Below are 16,875 nucleotides of genomic sequence, written 5' to 3' on the forward strand. Positions count from 1 at the left end.
TAGTAGTAGTAGTTATGATAATAATAATACTTTTTTATTTCTTTAAAGGCTACAAAGCGCCAAAAACGTTCTCCCCTGCAGCACCTATAATGTGTCCAGAATGATAAACACACACAGCGGGCCACTGCAGTCCACATCTTAAGCACAAAACTGTAAAGGAGCCACTTTAACACAGCTTTGTTTTTGTATTAAAATAACAAATTAGGGGCAGCACGGTGGTGTGGTGGTTAGCACTGTCGCCTCACAGCAAGAGGGTTGCCGGTTCGATCCCGGGCGTGGGAGCCCTTCTGTGCGGAGTTTGCATGTTCTCCCCGTGTCAGTGTGGGTTCTCTCCGGGCACTCCGGCTTCCTCCCACAGTCCAAAGACATGCAGATTGGGGACTAGGTTAATTGGTAACTCTAAATTGTCCGTAGGTGTGAGTGTGAGTGTGTCAGCCCTGCGATAGTCTGGCGACCTGTCCAGGGTGTACCCTGCCTCTCGCCCGATGTCAGCTGGGATAGGCTCCAGCCCCCCCGCGACCCTCAAGAGGACGAAGCGGTTAGAAAATGAATGAATAATAAATTAGACTTTTTTTTGAATAATAATAGAACTGAATTTTAAATGAGTTGTAGAATAATGTGATTTTGATGAAATATCACTATTTTAAGCTCACATTTGGAAATATTTTTTTCTGACAAAAGCCTTTGTCTCACATGAACTCCAATTATAATTTCTGTTTTTAAAGTGTCTGGCTACGATAAATGGTGTCATTTTGGCGATTTTTCGAGATTTTTCAGCAGCAGTAAAATAAATACAACCATGACTATCTCACCTAAGCCAAATTAAAAACATAAGTCCCTTTGCCAGTGCTCAATCATTATTTGACATGCTTCCCCCTTTTGCACCTCCCAGTCCCCCTTCAAATAACGAATCATCCCTAATTATAGTTAGTGACGTCAGCAGCTCTGTGACTAACTTTATAAATACTGCGTTTTTTTTTTGTTTGTTTGGTTTTTTTTTAGTTTAAATCAACATCTAGAGCTACTTTGTTTGTTTGTTTGTTTTACAGCACTGAAGGGAATGGGCATAAAGAGGTTTTTTCCAGGGGACAAATGATTGGTGTAACCTGAGGTGAGTCTTTCAGTGGCTCAGTATTTCTGTTTGCTTTATTTGATTATGAAACACATTTTACAGCTGTAGGCCTAATCATGCATAAACACAAGCGATCAGCCCAGTTTCACTTTCGTTTTCCTTTTCAACTGTGAAGTCAAAACTCCTCCTTCCTCTGACTCACTGGGCGTGAGCTATTTTCGTTTCATCATATTTTGTACTGTAAGTTTTGTTTTCCCTTGATCACAGCAGAGTTTGTATAAGTAACCAATCAGATTTCGTTTCTGACTGACAGAACTGAGTGATACAAATCAGCTGACGGCTCTTCAGAGACACACACCAAAATGTTTTCATGGGGAGAGGACAGTCAGAAGGGCTTTCGACTGAAAGATGGCTCACATATCTCAACAGGTGATGGAGTTCACTTGTTAAACCTCGGTCATCACATCACGGATCTGTCAGCAGGACACAATGTGCTCGCTTTTATGAACAGTAATGGAGATGCGTTCATCATTCGCACCAATCAGAGCACAGATGGGAGAAGAGTCAGAGGAAGACAGAGTGAGTGTCAGTCTTATGTTTCTGTCTTGAACTTGATGGTAACTTCCTTCTTACAAGGTACTTGCAAATGGACGTTTTTTTCTCTTATTTGCAGAATGAATGACTTAAAACCTGCTGTATCACTTACACCTGCTGTGTTCCTGTGTTCTTTCAGAGTTTGTGAAGTTTAAGGAGAAGATTGAGGCTGTGAGTTGTGGTGATGATCTGGTCACACTGCTGTCTAAGACAGGGAAAGTTCTCTGTGTGGACACAACTCACACTAACATCCCTAGGTAAGGAGAAACTAAAATGTGTCCTGAATTTGTAACAAAATGTGCAAAATGTCAGGGATTTTGAAAAATATGACTCTAAAAACTTCTTTTTTTAAATTTACATTAATCAGCTCCGATAATTAAATATTTGAGCTTTGTTGTTTTCTGTCTATCCTTCTCTCAGGCCTGTGGAAGCTTTGTGTAACACAGCTGTATCACAGGTTGCCTGTGGGAGCCAGCATTCAGTCGCCCTGACCAAAGGTACAGTAAAGTGCATCGTAAACTGCTACTAATATACTCCTATGACACTTGTGGCCGTTCTTCTGGGGTCCAGACACAAACACAGAAAATACTAAGACAATCTTGTTTAAGATCTGCAGGCAATAAACTGATCTCAGTCCATTTAACCCACATTCTACCAGTGCTGTGTTAAACACTACTCTCAAATACTGAGATAATTGCTGCATCACAGTTTGTATCCCACAACTGCATTTTGTAAACCCTTTGTCGTGTTGACTGGGTGGAAAAAAAACACCTCAGCCAGCGTTGAGACAGGATGGTAAAAGTTGACTCAAAGTCCAATAATGGCTAAGATTAAGGCCAAGTACAAGATAATGATAATTACAATAATATCTGTTCATACAGTGAAGCAGAAAGCTGATATTACAAAGTGGTTTCCAGAATGCAAACATGTCAGGATGTCAGGAAAGTGTTGTGAAAGTCATGGTGATTTCTCCTCAGATGGTCAGGTGTATACATGGGGCCAGGACTCCAGGGGCCAGCTGGGTCTGGGGAGGAGGAAGCTCGCCGCCAATTCACCCCAACACCTTCGATCTCTGTCAGTGATGCCCCTGGTCCAGATTGCTGCAGGGGGAGAGCAGAGCTTCGCCCTCTCTGTCTCTGGAGGTGTGTTCGGCTGGGGCAGAAACGACTGTGGACAGCTCGGGCTGGGAGACACAACAGGTAAAAACAAGCAGTCATTATCTTTCATTTATTAAAATGGAATAATTACTGTTGCTGTTACATGTAAACCTGAATGTTAATGTATTTGCTACAGACAGACATACACCAACTCCTGTTCCTTGTCTGAACATGAAGAAAACTGTTCACATCTCCTGTGGAAAGGACCACACTGCCATTCTGACAAAGGTGAGACATAGAAAGCTGCCTAACACTCTCATGTTGTAATCTACCACATTTTACTGGTGGTGTAAAAATGTATAAGAGCAAACAGTTCTAACTCACTTTACAAGTGACACAGAAATGATGGAGTATGTTTTGAATGATCTCTGATGAATGTTAACTTTACTTCTGAGGTCGCTCCGTAAGTACTACATGTATCCGTTGTGGAAGTGTAACTTTACTCACTGAAAACGATTAATAGTAGATGCTTTTTGTGCAAAAACAATCATATACTAACTTCTCAGATCTGACAGACAATAAGTGGGACTTGAAACTATGGTGTTGTGGTTGCTTCCCCAGACTGGTGCAGTGTTTACTTTTGGCTCCGGTCAGTATGGACAGCTTGGGCACAACTCATTCAACGATGAACTACGACCTCGGCTTGTTGCAGAGCTCTGGGGGGCAAAGGTCACCAGGATTGCTTGTGGACGGTACAGTACTTTTATAAATTTGAACTCTTATGCAGTATTCTGAGCGAGTTCTGCTCATTATCAGTGCAGTTCCAGCATGGTGTGATTTTTTTGTTTGCTTCCAGATGTGACTGTTATTGTTCACAAGTGCCACAGCTAAACATATATCTTAAACACCCAGGGTGCAGGATTTAGGAGCATCTATTGGCAGAAATGGAATATAGTACTCATAAGTGTGTTTTTATCCATGCATAATCACCTGAAACTAAGAATCGTGTTTTCATTACCTTCGAATGAGCTGTTCATATCTACAAACAGAGCAGGTCTCTTCTACAGACTCCGCCATGTTGTTTCTACAGTAGCCCAGAACAGACATACCAGACACTGACTCTCAATAGAGCAATTCACATTTTTGTGTTTTTGTGTCAGTCACCATAATTCTCCTATGCATTTGGCACATGAGAGGAGTTTCAGTTCTGCAATATCACCACCAGAGGCCGATTAATCCCACACACTAAACCTTTAATTATGTTTGTGTTGTATTATGTTTTTTTCAATCAGACATCACACATTAGTGTTGACAGACTCCAAGAAGGTCTACTCCTTTGGGTGTGGAGAGCAGGGGCAGCTGGGACATGGAGAGGAGAGTCATCCATCTGTGCCACTACCTGTTCAACTGCCACAAGGTGACTACATTTCTAAAATAACTGAATTGAGAGTTTAGCCAAGAATTTCTTTGTAGAGTAGTGTATACAAAATACAATGAAATAACTACAACAAACATTGATTCAGCATCCTTCTTGTATGGACATGGTCTATGTAAGGTCAGTGCGATGTAACAGAAATGCCACTGATCGACGACCCGTTGTTCTTTGAGGGACAAGTAGCCAGCGTTCCAGTTACTGCATCTGTACTGCATCTGTGGTGTCAGGATAATCTGTTACCAATCATATTTGCTTTTCATTATAAAGGTGTTGTTTAAACGCTCTGAGCAAGAAAATACATCACATCTTCCTTGTAGCGTCTATCCCAGGGGCACTGAATGCACCACTGGCCTTGGCTGGCAAAGGTTTTGACTCCAGTTTAATTGGTCCTGGCTCATTCTTTTATGGTGCCGTTGCTACACTATTTTACGAGACTTTAGGGATTCATGAGCACTTGGACGTTTGACTGGCTGACCCAGCACAAACAGGACATTAAAAAAAGTTGTTCAGAAAGATTTGTTGTTTCATTTTTGGCCATTACTAGTTCTGCTGCTATCTTATCAACTAGCTGCATGTGAGCTAGGGATGACTGACTGACTCCAACGTCAGGAGTGTGACAGTGGTCAAGACATGAATTGACAATAGCATGTAAGACGAACTGAATACCAACTACATGTTTGAGATGGTCCAAGCCTGTGTGTAATGGTCTCTGAGGAAACTCCAGAGGAAACTGTCATACCGTCGACTTATCAAGGATAGAGTTAACTTTTATTTTGTATTTATTCCAGATGCTACAAATGGTCCCATAATTAGAAACATCTTTGCAGGAGAAAACTGTTCCTTTGCAACGTGCACGTCTGTTCAGGTACCAACACAAATGCTTACAGTACAGACTAAAATTGTAGGAGGTGTAATAATAGTTATTTTTCTGAACCAAAAATAAAGTCTTAAACTCTTGTTTCTTTCACAGGAAGTTAATGAGGAGTCAAACACTGACAGAGTCAACAGTGTAACACAGCCCTCTGTTGATGAGATGATTGACAAATGGGTCTCTAAATGTGGTTCAAAATCATGGAAAAACATAAAACAGTACGTATAATACCATACTAGTTTTCTCATTATATAACTGGTTTGTTATTTGGCTCCAAAGCTGTTAACACTATATTCTCCGTGCCATTGACTAACCATATGAAAACCTCACAGGGAAATCCACAGGACGTTTTCCTCTGCATCCTGTATGAATCAGATCTTTCTTGACCAAAGGTAAACGCCATGCTGGTGCGATCTTCACGTCTTCATATCTGGTGAATTACATCACATTTACATGCACTTTCTGTCTTCATAGAAAAGATAAACATTTCCAGACCTCACCAAAGTACTCCGGCTTAAACTTGTCACTTGTGCAACCTGCTTTCGAGAAACTGGTGCAGAAGGATGTTGTTTTGGCAGAGGTATGAAACTGAATCGTGACAATGTATGTTTGGTATCTGATCAGTGATTAACAAGGAAGATTTAAAACTTTTTATTAAACCTTTATTCAGTTATTATGTTATGTTCTCAACAGGTTGAGGCCGCTGTCCTGCACTTGCTTTCTTCTCTTGATGAGAAGCCTGTGGGCGTGGAGGGGTTGAGGATCTTCCTGCTTCTTAATGAGCTACTGCATGTGATCCAGAGACGCAAAACGAGCACAGAGCTCGCTGAGGCAATCGCTGCTGCCACACAAAGACTCCCTGCTGAAAGCCTCCAAGTCATAGGTACCGTGAGAGATAATTGTTTGAATGTTTGAGAGGCTTCATTCAATAATAGTCATAGAATCATGTAATGGTGTCTAATTAGACCTACAGTAAAACTATGGAGTCAGAATGAAGAAGGTCAGGATGCGTCTTCTCTCGTCGGTCTTCGGTCGTCCTGTAGTGCTGTTGTTTTTACCACCTCAGTCCAGCATCTGCAGTTGAGACATTTAATTTTGATGGGCGTCTGTGGCTCAGGAGGTAGATCAGGTCGTCCTTTAGTCACAAGATTGGCAGTGTGATCCATGGTGCCTCCTGTTTGCATGTGGAAGTGTCCTTGAGCACCCAGAACCCCAGGTTGCTCCCAACAGACAGGCCAGCGCCTAGCATAGCATCTGCACCACCACTGGTGTAAGAAATTAGTGTACGAGTGGGTGAATGAGAGGCGAATTGTAAAGTGCTTTGTCTGGTAAGGTAGAAAGACACTTAATGCAGTCTGTTTATCATTACCACTTCAATAAGATGCTTTACATTAATTGTAGTAAGTTGTGTCCTTCTATGGAGTCTTAAGTGTGCCAATGTAGCCAAGTAATAGAGCTCCAGGATTGAGCCCTAAAACCCAGAAAAGAATTAGCATTTTAGCATTCCCGGTTCCCTCATCTCTAAGTCAATGGGTTTTTTGGTTAGATGCCTGAAATAACGTCTGTGGTTCACACAAGCTTAAGAGACCGTCCCGGTTTGTTCTACGACATAAAACACGTCGGTAAATGTAAGACTATAGAACGTTCTCAAGCTTTTTGTTTATAGCCCAACATTAGGTTTTTACTTCTGGTCATTACATTTAAGCTTAAAAAATCATACAAACAGTGTTCATTTGTGAAGATTATCTTTCTGAACAAAACATGTAAGTATCATAAATGCCACAAAGGTTATTTTCTGCAAGAATCCAAAATCCAGTGGAAAAATCCCATAGAGTTTTTGGCAAGGGGACCAGGGCGACACTAACTTCCGCACTGGCCTACAAAAAAAAAGTCATTCCTGGAGAACTTTTTTGTTTGTTTTTGTTATTCCATTTGTTGATGTCCCTCCCTGTTATATTGGCCAGTGGGTCAGTCAACTCCTGCTGCTGCTCTGTGGATTGAACTTCAATTTTTAGGTGGCACACTGTTGACACATTTACATTAAATATAGGAGTTTATAAATTATAGTGGTCATGAAAGAGAAATTGTAAAGATTACAGCAGGATAAACATCTAAATTGTAAAATGAAAGTGAGAGGCAGACAAATTAGTTAATGGAATAACAATCATTCTTGTGAATCAATGGATAAATTATAAATACGGTATATAGAATTATCAAAAACGATTGTTCTCTTGTAACTTCTTTTTTAAGTTCTTTAAAACAGTAATTTCAATACAAATGCAAATGTATTCGATCCAAATATAATTTTGTTATTTTATCAGGTTATTGATTGATCATCATTTAAGACTATTAATGATAATAAAGTCTAATAATTATTAACAGTTACTCTGTTTGCACACTTCAGACATATCTGTGACAACTGCTTGATTATAAAATGCTCACTGACACTGATGTCTGTAAATCTCCCTGTTGTTTTCTTCAGGAGACTGGTGGTCCTCACTGTCGCCCTCCACCATGGTTAAACATGTTAAGGTGTGGAAGCAGGCCCTGTCAGTGATGTTGTGTTTTCCTCACAACTCTGAAGTCAAAAACCTGCTACTGGTCCTGCAGTATATGTACAATGTTAGTACCAGTTGTCTTGTTTTATTTCCTGGGAATTTCAAAATGCACTAAATGTAATCTAACTCACCTTGTCTATATATTTCATCTAATTTACTCTGCCTACACATTCCTGTTTTAAAGGCCAACAACAGAACTGCAAGACGTCAAAGAATCCCAGAGAAAACTTTTTGTTTGGAGATTAACCAAATATTTCTTCAGGAGGATCTGCAGATGTGGCGTTCAATGTCAAAAATCAAGGTAAAAGAAAAGTTTGAACTTATCTGTCAAGATGTTCTTTGTCACTTGTCATAGTGTTCATGTGAAAAACAATGTAGTCACACAGAATCAAGTTTACATTTTTGTAACTCAAATACTGATATTCTCTTTTTCAGGATATGGATTATCAGCCACTTATCCTTGGTAACTTCCCATTTGTGATGGATCTGAAATCAAAGAAAATGGCTTTTGACATCAACGCTGCGTGCACTCAGGTAACTTGAGCCTGGAACTTTGCTTCATGGGAGCTAATGGCTCAGAAACACAACTCTAAATGAATACTTATGTTGCTATGTCTGCTAAATGTGTAAATAGGCAACCGTTTGCTAAGTATGTAAAAACAACTTTATAACAATAACTGTGTACAAACATGGACAGCGCGTCTCCACTTCCTCCCACTGTACAAAAATGAAGCTAAAATATCCCCAATACGGCCGCTGCCATCTTGTGCTGAAGACATTTGGACTCAGGGTCCGCGTAGTGGTGATTATCAGCGTATCAAGTTCTAGCCCATATAGGGGCGGACTGGCCATCTGGAGGTTCTGGAGAATCACAGAACAGCCGGTACTCCAGGACGGCCGGTGGCCGCCACGCAGTCATCATCTTTATTTTGTTTTTTTTTACTTTTTCTCTCTGATAATCTACGTTTCCACGTCTAGTCCGCTAGGTGGCAGCCTTTAACCCTATGGGCCCGAACGACGCATAGTGCGTCCAAATTCACACCTGTTCTTCTCTATTGATTTTCCCCGCAACCGTGCATCATAGCGAGAAGCCATGCATATCACGTGAAACAGCGGAATTGTGGCTTTCCGACAAGACCACTTGTCGGTAGTCCAATGTTTTCACAGCGAAAAAGAATGATAAATTTACACTAAAACTATGTAACAGAGCTTTCATACAGCTCTGCACACACATTACTGTTGGATGGATTTGTTGGATGGATTACCCGCGAATGCAGGCTCGCACAGAAATGCCACGCGTATCACATGAAAGCGCAGGAGCAGAGCTTTCCAGAGATACCACACACATCATTGTGCTGTCATCCCATCATGCTATAAATCCAGATTAATTGTCTACAAAATAAAAACCTGACGAATTTCTTTACAACCCATTATACAGATCTTGTTATCAGTCACTTCATATAGTGAGGAATATCGTATCTTACCACGTCTTAGGCTTGCGTGTGTTTCTCCCTGTCTATCCACATTTGTAGTACGGCTTTCAAGATGCAAATATCTCCATATTGTCCAGTTGACACTCCATCAAACTTTGTATGACAAGACCAGCACACTTCACCTTTGCGCACCCAGACAACTGTAGCCTAATGCATGCTGACAGGGCCGTAGTCACCATATACATTGAGGGGGACACGTGCCCCCCCCCCCATGCCCAAAATGTCCCCCCAATATATAACTGAAACTGAAAAACAACAACAAACTTTGTTTACTGCAAACAAAGTGGCAAATATTATCTTGGAGGACATCATTGCACTTGGTTGACTATTTTTCTATGATCTTAGATGTAAACATTGCATGTTTCTTTCAGATAAAACACATTTTTGCCCACATTGTCCTGAAAAAAAAAAACAAGATATAGCATGTGTATGTAGCCTTTATAATGACTGTGTTATGAGCTTAAAAGTAAAGGCAGTAAAAATACCCCAAAAACGCCTAGGGCCCATAGGGTTAAATTGGATGCCAGCCGGCCCATAGATGTTGGGCCTGTTTCAGGCAGTCACCTGCATTGTACTGTTCAGCAGAGAGACATCTGGACTGTGTCGTTTATTTCTCAGTGAGTATTCTACACTATGCTCTTAACACAACATCTAGTCAACATCGGCGCTATTGCTATAATTTGAAAGGTATAGTATCATGTTTTAAGATTTAAGTATTTTGACACCTGTGTCTGGGGCAGATGAGTTTCCGCGCACCGGTTGTTGTGGGCTGGGCCGAGTCAAAATCCAGGGCTTTTTTAGTCCCAGTCCACCCCTGAGCCCATACACCCACCTGAGTGCGCCATTGATTGCGAGTACACTAATTGCCCAATAACTAATTTAAACCAAACTTAAAAGAAAAAAAGAACACTTAACCAAACATCACGGTGATGAGAACCAACTAAAATGCCAGACTCCATCTTTGGGAAAAATTCATTTGACATGTATTTTGATCTTTATGTTTGGCCCGTGGGGATTATGACCTATACTGCAGCCAGTCATCAAGGGGCACTCAAGATGTTTTAGCTAACCTTTAGGGGAGCTGTCATGTCATTCATCTTAATCATACTGTCCATGCTTTGTGAGGTGGTAACATGTCCCTGTTGTTTTTAAAGCATGTTGCAGTGCCCCCAGGTGGTCAAAATAAACGCAGCTTTAAATATTGACATCATACACAGTTAGGACGGGAAAATTACTTTTTTAAAATGACACTTTGAATTGTATTACAGATGGAACACCAGCCAACGGGGTGGTTTCTCAACCAAAGTTCTTATTATTTTGAACTGAAGCTGAAGCGAGCATCACTCTGGGAGGGCACCTTCAAACAACTGGCTGCTGCTCAACTCAGTGCCCTCAAGAAGCCACTTGTGGTAAATATTTTGTTTTGACCTGATGGTTAAAGCATAGCCAAATTATTTTGTATGTACTGGAATCTTATGTATCTGTAATTATTTGTATACTGAATGGAACTTCTCAGGTCTACTTTGATGAGGACCCAAAGGTCACAGATGTCTACAAAAAAGACCTTTTTCATCACTTGTTTCATGAAATGATGTCCACCAAATCTGGGATGTTCATGTTCAACGACTCTGAAACGCTGGCCTGGTTCCCCTCCAAAGTAAGACTTTAAATCCTCATACAGGAACCATTGACCATGAAGCAACAATGGATTAATATGCAGTTTTCATCAACATAAATTCTCACTTGATTTTCATTGTTTTTACTTTCATCAATACAGACAACAGAGGAGGACAAGACAAACTTCTTCCTGTTTGGGGTTCTGTGTGGATTGGCCTTGTACAATGCGAGTATCATACACTTACCCTTCCCACTGGCTCTGTTCAAGAAGCTGCTCGGTGTCGAGCCGACACTGGAGGATATGGTGGAATTCAGCCCAAGTGTTGCAAAGTCAGTATTCATCTACATCTAGTAATACAAATTACCAGATTATTGAAAATACTGTCCAGTCAGCTAGTAAACATTTTTTTTTTTATTTAACTCAGTTTTTTTGTTTAACTGTTTTAAGGAGTCTGCAGTACGTCTTGGACTGTGAAGATGAAGACCTAGAAAACCTATACATGGATTTTATGGTTGGTATTTTACTCTAAAAAATTGCTGATGATGTCTGAATTATCTGTCTCAAAGTATTCCAAAGATTTTGCAGTGATCATTAACCTCCTTTCTATCATAACTGATGAACAGATCAACTGGGATGGGACAGAGGTTGACCTTGATCCCCAAAATCCTGGAAAGCCAGTGACAGGTCAAAATAAGTAAGACCTTTAAAAAATATTTACCTCTAAGTTGTTTATATGACCTGCACTCAGATCAGCTCTGTCTCAGAGAATTGTTTGTTAAATTTAATATTTATTCGGCTCAACAGGAAGGAGTTTGTGGATGCCTACGTGAGTCATGCCTTCAACACCTCAGTGGAGGGTGTGTTTCAGGAGTTCAAGCGAGGCTTCTTCCAGGTGTGTGACCAGGATCTGGTGAAGTTGTTTTGGCCAGAGGAGTTGCAGCTAGTGCTGGTGGGCCAAGACGTCTACGACTGGGCGAAGCTGAAACAGGTACTGTTACAAACAAAAGATCCTCCGGTTTTCTCTGCAACTAATGGTGCGTTCCAGGCAACCTGTAACTCGTGTTTTTACAACCTTCTACCCGTGAAAGTGCACTGGAACGGCAGTTAAACCCGTAACTTGCCACCCGTGAACTCGTACCAGATCGATCCCAGTTACGCTTTCTGACGTCACACAGCCCTCTAAACCAATTACCTTACTCCTCTAAACAACAATGGCAGCCCTATGGATGCGGTGTTGATGCAGGTGATACACGGTGAGAAATAGACATAAAATAACCCTAATGTTAACGCATTATTGGCAGCCACTCTAACAGCTGGTTTCCAGTGCAAGAATAAATCAATACAAAATATGTTTCCAAACACACAGATAATGTAAAATAAAAAGTATAATAGCATCTGTGACCTTATGCGCTGTTTCTCCTCCTCCGTTTCGCTCAAATGAGCAAGGAACTGGCACGTTTGGTGACAGAAGTGATCATAAACAAACCCTGCACAGTCTGCCATGTTGCTTTGACAGTTTGACTTGCCTGGAACGCTATAAAGTCGTGAGTTGTGACTTGAAGTGGTGACTTTCGGGCTCGGAAACTTGCCTGGAACGCAGCATGAGTCACTACATTGTTACACGCTTGATTTAACTGTGTCAAACATTTAAGTCTTTTTTTTTTTTTACCCTAAATTAGAACACAATGTGGGATCTTCGTATTGGCTACCCCACCACGCAGATGTTTTGGGAGGTTTTTGATGAACTGACTGAAGACCAGAGGAAAGATTTCCTTTGTAAGTATTGTACAGTGACTTAAGTATTTAGTTTATTTGTGCATATACATGTTTTGAGAGAAAAAGACAGCAAGAATTGAACTTATTTTAAACATTTTAAAAAAAGAGTATGAACATTGTGAAAGAGAGGTTAGAAGCCAAAAATGGCTTATGAAGATACCACCCTGTTACGCCCCACCCTTAGGCGGCCCTATGGGGCAAACAAAACTCCAAACACTGACCCAAAATAATCACACAAGCACCTTTAAAACAATCAAATCCATGGGATCTATTAGATTGAAAACAAGCAGACAAGACAACAAAAATCCCTCAGTGAGAGGCAGCAGGACCAGCAGCCCCCACACCAGAGCCTCTCTCCTCTGCTGCTGGCACAGGAGCTCTTAAACACCTCCTCCATGCCAGGTGTGCTGCGCCTCGTTAGGTAATGCAGCACACCTGAGCAGATCTACAAGGGAGGAAAAAAGAGACAGCAGCACAGAACACATACACCGCTGTAACACACCCCTATTAGATATTAATAATCATACTTAAAAAAGAAAGCAGCAAACATTGTGTACTTCTTAAACGCTGATAAAAATGTACAATTTGCAAAGATGTTTATGTTTACAAGTCGAGATGCACTAAGGTGAAATTCATGACGTGATATGAATCTTTGCTATTCTGACACCTTCTTAGAGGTTTTTTGAATAACAGCAATGTTGGAGGATGAAAGTCCATAGAGGATCCTGTGAAAACTTGAGTGAAAACTTCTGGAAAGTACTAAGCGAGTCATAAGTTAGGTATATATGGGCCTGCTCATGTGAATGCATAAGTCTGGTCTATGTTGACATTAAAAATTGATCTAAGTTTGTTTTTTCTGAAGAGAGAAGCAGGTGAGTCACATCTTTTAGCAAAGCTAAGAACTTGAACACCTAAATGGAATGCAGCCATTATTAATAGCTTTAGTTGCCTATGCTTTAAACCAAATCAACTATGGGTAAGAAGTGAGTCAAGAAAGACAAAAAGTAATCTGATGATGCTAATGGACAAAGATGGTAACAGACAAAAAGTAACTTGAAGATCCCTTCTTTCCCTCCATGGGTGTTCTTCAGGGTTCCTGACTGGTTTTAGGAGGGCTCCTATTCTGGGCATGAACCAGGTCCAGATGGAGGTTCGAGCTACACAAATCCAGACAGGCCAGCACTACGATCAGCACTTTCCTGAATCTCTGACATGTCACTCCATTCTGTACCTGCCCTTATACTCATCCAAGGAGATCATGCGAGACAGGCTGACAGAGGCCCTGATAGTAGAGAGAGGGTTCGAGATGTGATGGTGGATCTGCAGCTGCTGGACAGTGGGGTGTTTTGTATCTGGGCTGAGAAAGGGCGGGATAATTTAAGAGTGAACTTTAATAAGGGTGACCAAAGAGCAGGTATTCTGTCTTAGCAGTACTACAGTGTAGCTCTGTGACAGAAAGCACTTTAAAATTCTATGAAAATATAACATGCTGTAATTTAACTTAGATATTTATTTCTATGTCATGAGTTTTACACCTTGAAGGGACAAAGTGATTTTTTTTTTCAGACCAAGTTGAAGTAAAAAAATATACTGAATTTGTCAGCTGATTAAGTGCCTTACTAAATCAAATGTAATCCTTTGCTAAACTGTAATGCGTTTTATATTCATGAACATTATCATTGTTGTGGCTCATTACATGTCAGAGACGTGTCAGTTAACTGAAGGTTATTTGTGTTTCCAGACTGTGGTTGTGTTTACTTTATTATATATTTAAAGGAGTAAATGGGTAGGAGAAAATACTGTTATTACAGTCTGATAAAACTATGTCTGTGTAAAGTAGGGGTCTTGAGTAAAAGTTCAACCTTTGTTTTAGAATTTTTTTATTGCATTTCATTCCTGCCAGGGGACTTTTTTTGTGGTTTCTCTGTTTTTTTTATAACTGTCTTGTTGCACCTGTCCACAGATGGTGGCTCTGAGGTTTTCTTGAAACCAGTTCACATGAACATTATGTGCAAACACAGATTTGATGCTTGATACTAATTGAATAATAACAAAGTGGTATATATGTAATGTGAAGGTATGACTGGTAAAAATGACCATAGACAGGGTTTCTCCGTTATGTATGCCCATGAACTACTTCATGATAGAGGTGCTGTCATTCTTGGCTCTACCACCAGATGGTAACAAAGTCCAAACATTAAAATAAAATGTGTTGTAAAATAGTTTACTATGAGTGTGGCTTTTATGTTACAAAAAAGTTAAAATGAAATGTGTATTATATTATTACATTGATCAGTTGTACTGTAAAACTACTATAATGTTCTGTAGATGTGACAGTATTGTGACAGTTCTTGAACATACATCATGTTCTCTGAGTAATTTAGTTGAACTGTTCACTTAACCCATGCAGCAGTGAGTGAATAGTTCAAGTTCAACTCAATTATTCTGATCATATGTAGTGAACTGTCACATATAGTCTGTACATAAACATTTGCAGAATAAGTGCTTTCAATGTTACAAATACTCTGTAAACTATCTGTAGACGGACTATAATGAAGTGTTACTGTGCTTTGTCCTTATTCTGTTTTCTTCAGTGTGAAAAGTGTGTGTGTGGGTGGGTGGGTGAGTGTGTGTGCATTTATTCCTCAAGAACACTGCACTCATTGAGGACATTGTCACAGTGTCTCAACCTTTCCATCTGGGTTCCAACTACCCAGGTTCCTCGCTATTCGCATCCCACCACAGAACAGACCACTGAAAGAATGTCTCACATCTTGAATGGCTGTTATGCTTACAAAGGAATGTACATAGCACGTCATGACAGAATAGTGGACTTTATAATAAAGGACATTTTTTTTCACCCTTAGTGAGAATGTACAAACATTCCTGTGTCAAACCTTCCATGTTCCAAATCTGCAATAGTAGCATAGGTATTTTTTCACATCCGCTGCAATGCAGGCGGCACAGTGGTCCAGTGGTTAGCACTGTTGCCTCACAGCAAGAGGGTTCCTGATTGGAACCTTGTGGTGGGGGAACCCTTCTGTACAGAGTTTCATGTGTCAACGTGGGTTTTCTCTGGGTACTCCGGCTTCCTCCCATTGTCTAAAGGCATGCAGGTCAACTGGTGATTTGGCCGTAGGTGTGAATATGTGTCAGCCCTGTGGTAGTCTGATAACCTGTCCAGGGCGTACCCCACCTCTCACCCAAAGGCTCCAGCCCCCCTGTGACCCCTAATAGTATAAGTGATTACAGAAAAAGAATGAATGTCTCCAAACCTCCAGATGGTTCGCTAGTTAATAGGCCCGTTTCCACTGCAGAGGTTCCTGGTACTATTTGGGGGGCAGGAACTTTACAGGAACGTCCTCTCGCTCAGCCCTCTCAACTGCCATGTCTCCACTGAGAGGGCAGAGTAGGAGGAAGGTTCCTGTAAAGTTACCAGGCTCTGGATGTGACGTAATCATTGCGCGACCTGCTGAGTTTTAAAAATGCCGGCTATTTTGTCGCTTTCTGATGACGTCACATCCTGCCTTGAGTATATCCAATAAGCACCAAGTAAACCCCAAGCCCCAGTGAGTGTTTCAGGCCATTCTGAGTACCTACTCCGAGGCAGGGACTTGTTTAGCCCCTGTAAAAATTCCGGAACTCTGTCCTTCGGGGGTGGTTCCTGCAGTGGAGACACGCACCAACGGCCCCGGCCCCGTAAAATTACCCCGAAGTTCCTGAGGTGGAAACGGGCCTAATGAAGAGCCCAAATGTGTTAGTTTTTGAAGTAGCCTGCACCTCTGACTCTAACTTAAGGCTTTACGACCATCCATCCATCAATTTTTTAACCGCTTATCCTCTTGAGGGTCTGGAGCCTATCCCAGCTGACATTGGGTGCGAGGCGGGCGCGTGGACAGGGTTGACACATAGAGACAGACAACCATTCACGCTCACATTCACACCTATGGACAATTTAGAGTCACCAATTAACCTGCATATCTTTGGACTGTGGGAGGAAGCTGGAGTACCCGGAGAAAACCCACACTGACACAGGGAGAACGTGCAAACTCCGCACAGAAGGGCTCCCTCCTGGGATTGGACCAGGAACCTTCTTGCTGTGAGGCAACAGTGCTAACCACCACACCACAATGCTAAGGTCATTAAATACCAACCACTCCTGAATACCATCTCAGATCTAGGTTACAGGTGCAGACAAGTTATTTTCATATTTGACAGCATCAAATATCCACATATCCACAGTTTGGTCATAAATAAAAGCTTCAACTAGTACTATACTGTCTCTGCTATCACTGGCAGTCACCACTTATGTCCCTGACAACTGAGTGTACTCTCTATTGTGAAAACGTGTGTGTGTGTGT

At 41.1% G+C, this 16,875-nt stretch overlaps 1 protein-coding gene across 1 annotated transcript; it reads left to right on the forward strand.

Annotated features, from left to right (window-relative positions):
* Window positions 1–1,276: 1,276 nt before the first annotated feature.
* On the forward strand, window positions 1,277–14,736 carry LOC125887478 (probable E3 ubiquitin-protein ligase HERC3). Its single transcript, XM_049574328.1, has 23 exons — window positions 1,277–1,651; window positions 1,806–1,923; window positions 2,087–2,163; window positions 2,644–2,865; window positions 2,960–3,051; window positions 3,385–3,515; window positions 4,056–4,180; window positions 4,987–5,063; window positions 5,169–5,287; window positions 5,402–5,461; window positions 5,544–5,649; window positions 5,763–5,952; window positions 7,552–7,691; window positions 7,812–7,928; window positions 8,063–8,161; window positions 10,389–10,529; window positions 10,637–10,777; window positions 10,898–11,067; window positions 11,186–11,249; window positions 11,362–11,432; window positions 11,543–11,726; window positions 12,418–12,514; window positions 13,606–14,736. The coding sequence occupies exons 1-23, from the start codon at window positions 1,435–1,437 to the stop codon at window positions 13,824–13,826; spliced, it is 2,979 nt and encodes a 992-aa protein (XP_049430285.1). The 5' UTR covers window positions 1,277–1,434; the 3' UTR covers window positions 13,827–14,736.
* The last annotated feature ends 2,139 nt before the right edge of the window (window positions 14,737–16,875 follow it).

Source organism: Epinephelus fuscoguttatus, linkage group LG4 (assembly GCF_011397635.1).
Source record: "Epinephelus fuscoguttatus linkage group LG4, E.fuscoguttatus.final_Chr_v1".
Lineage (NCBI taxonomy): Eukaryota > Metazoa > Chordata > Actinopteri > Perciformes > Serranidae > Epinephelus > Epinephelus fuscoguttatus.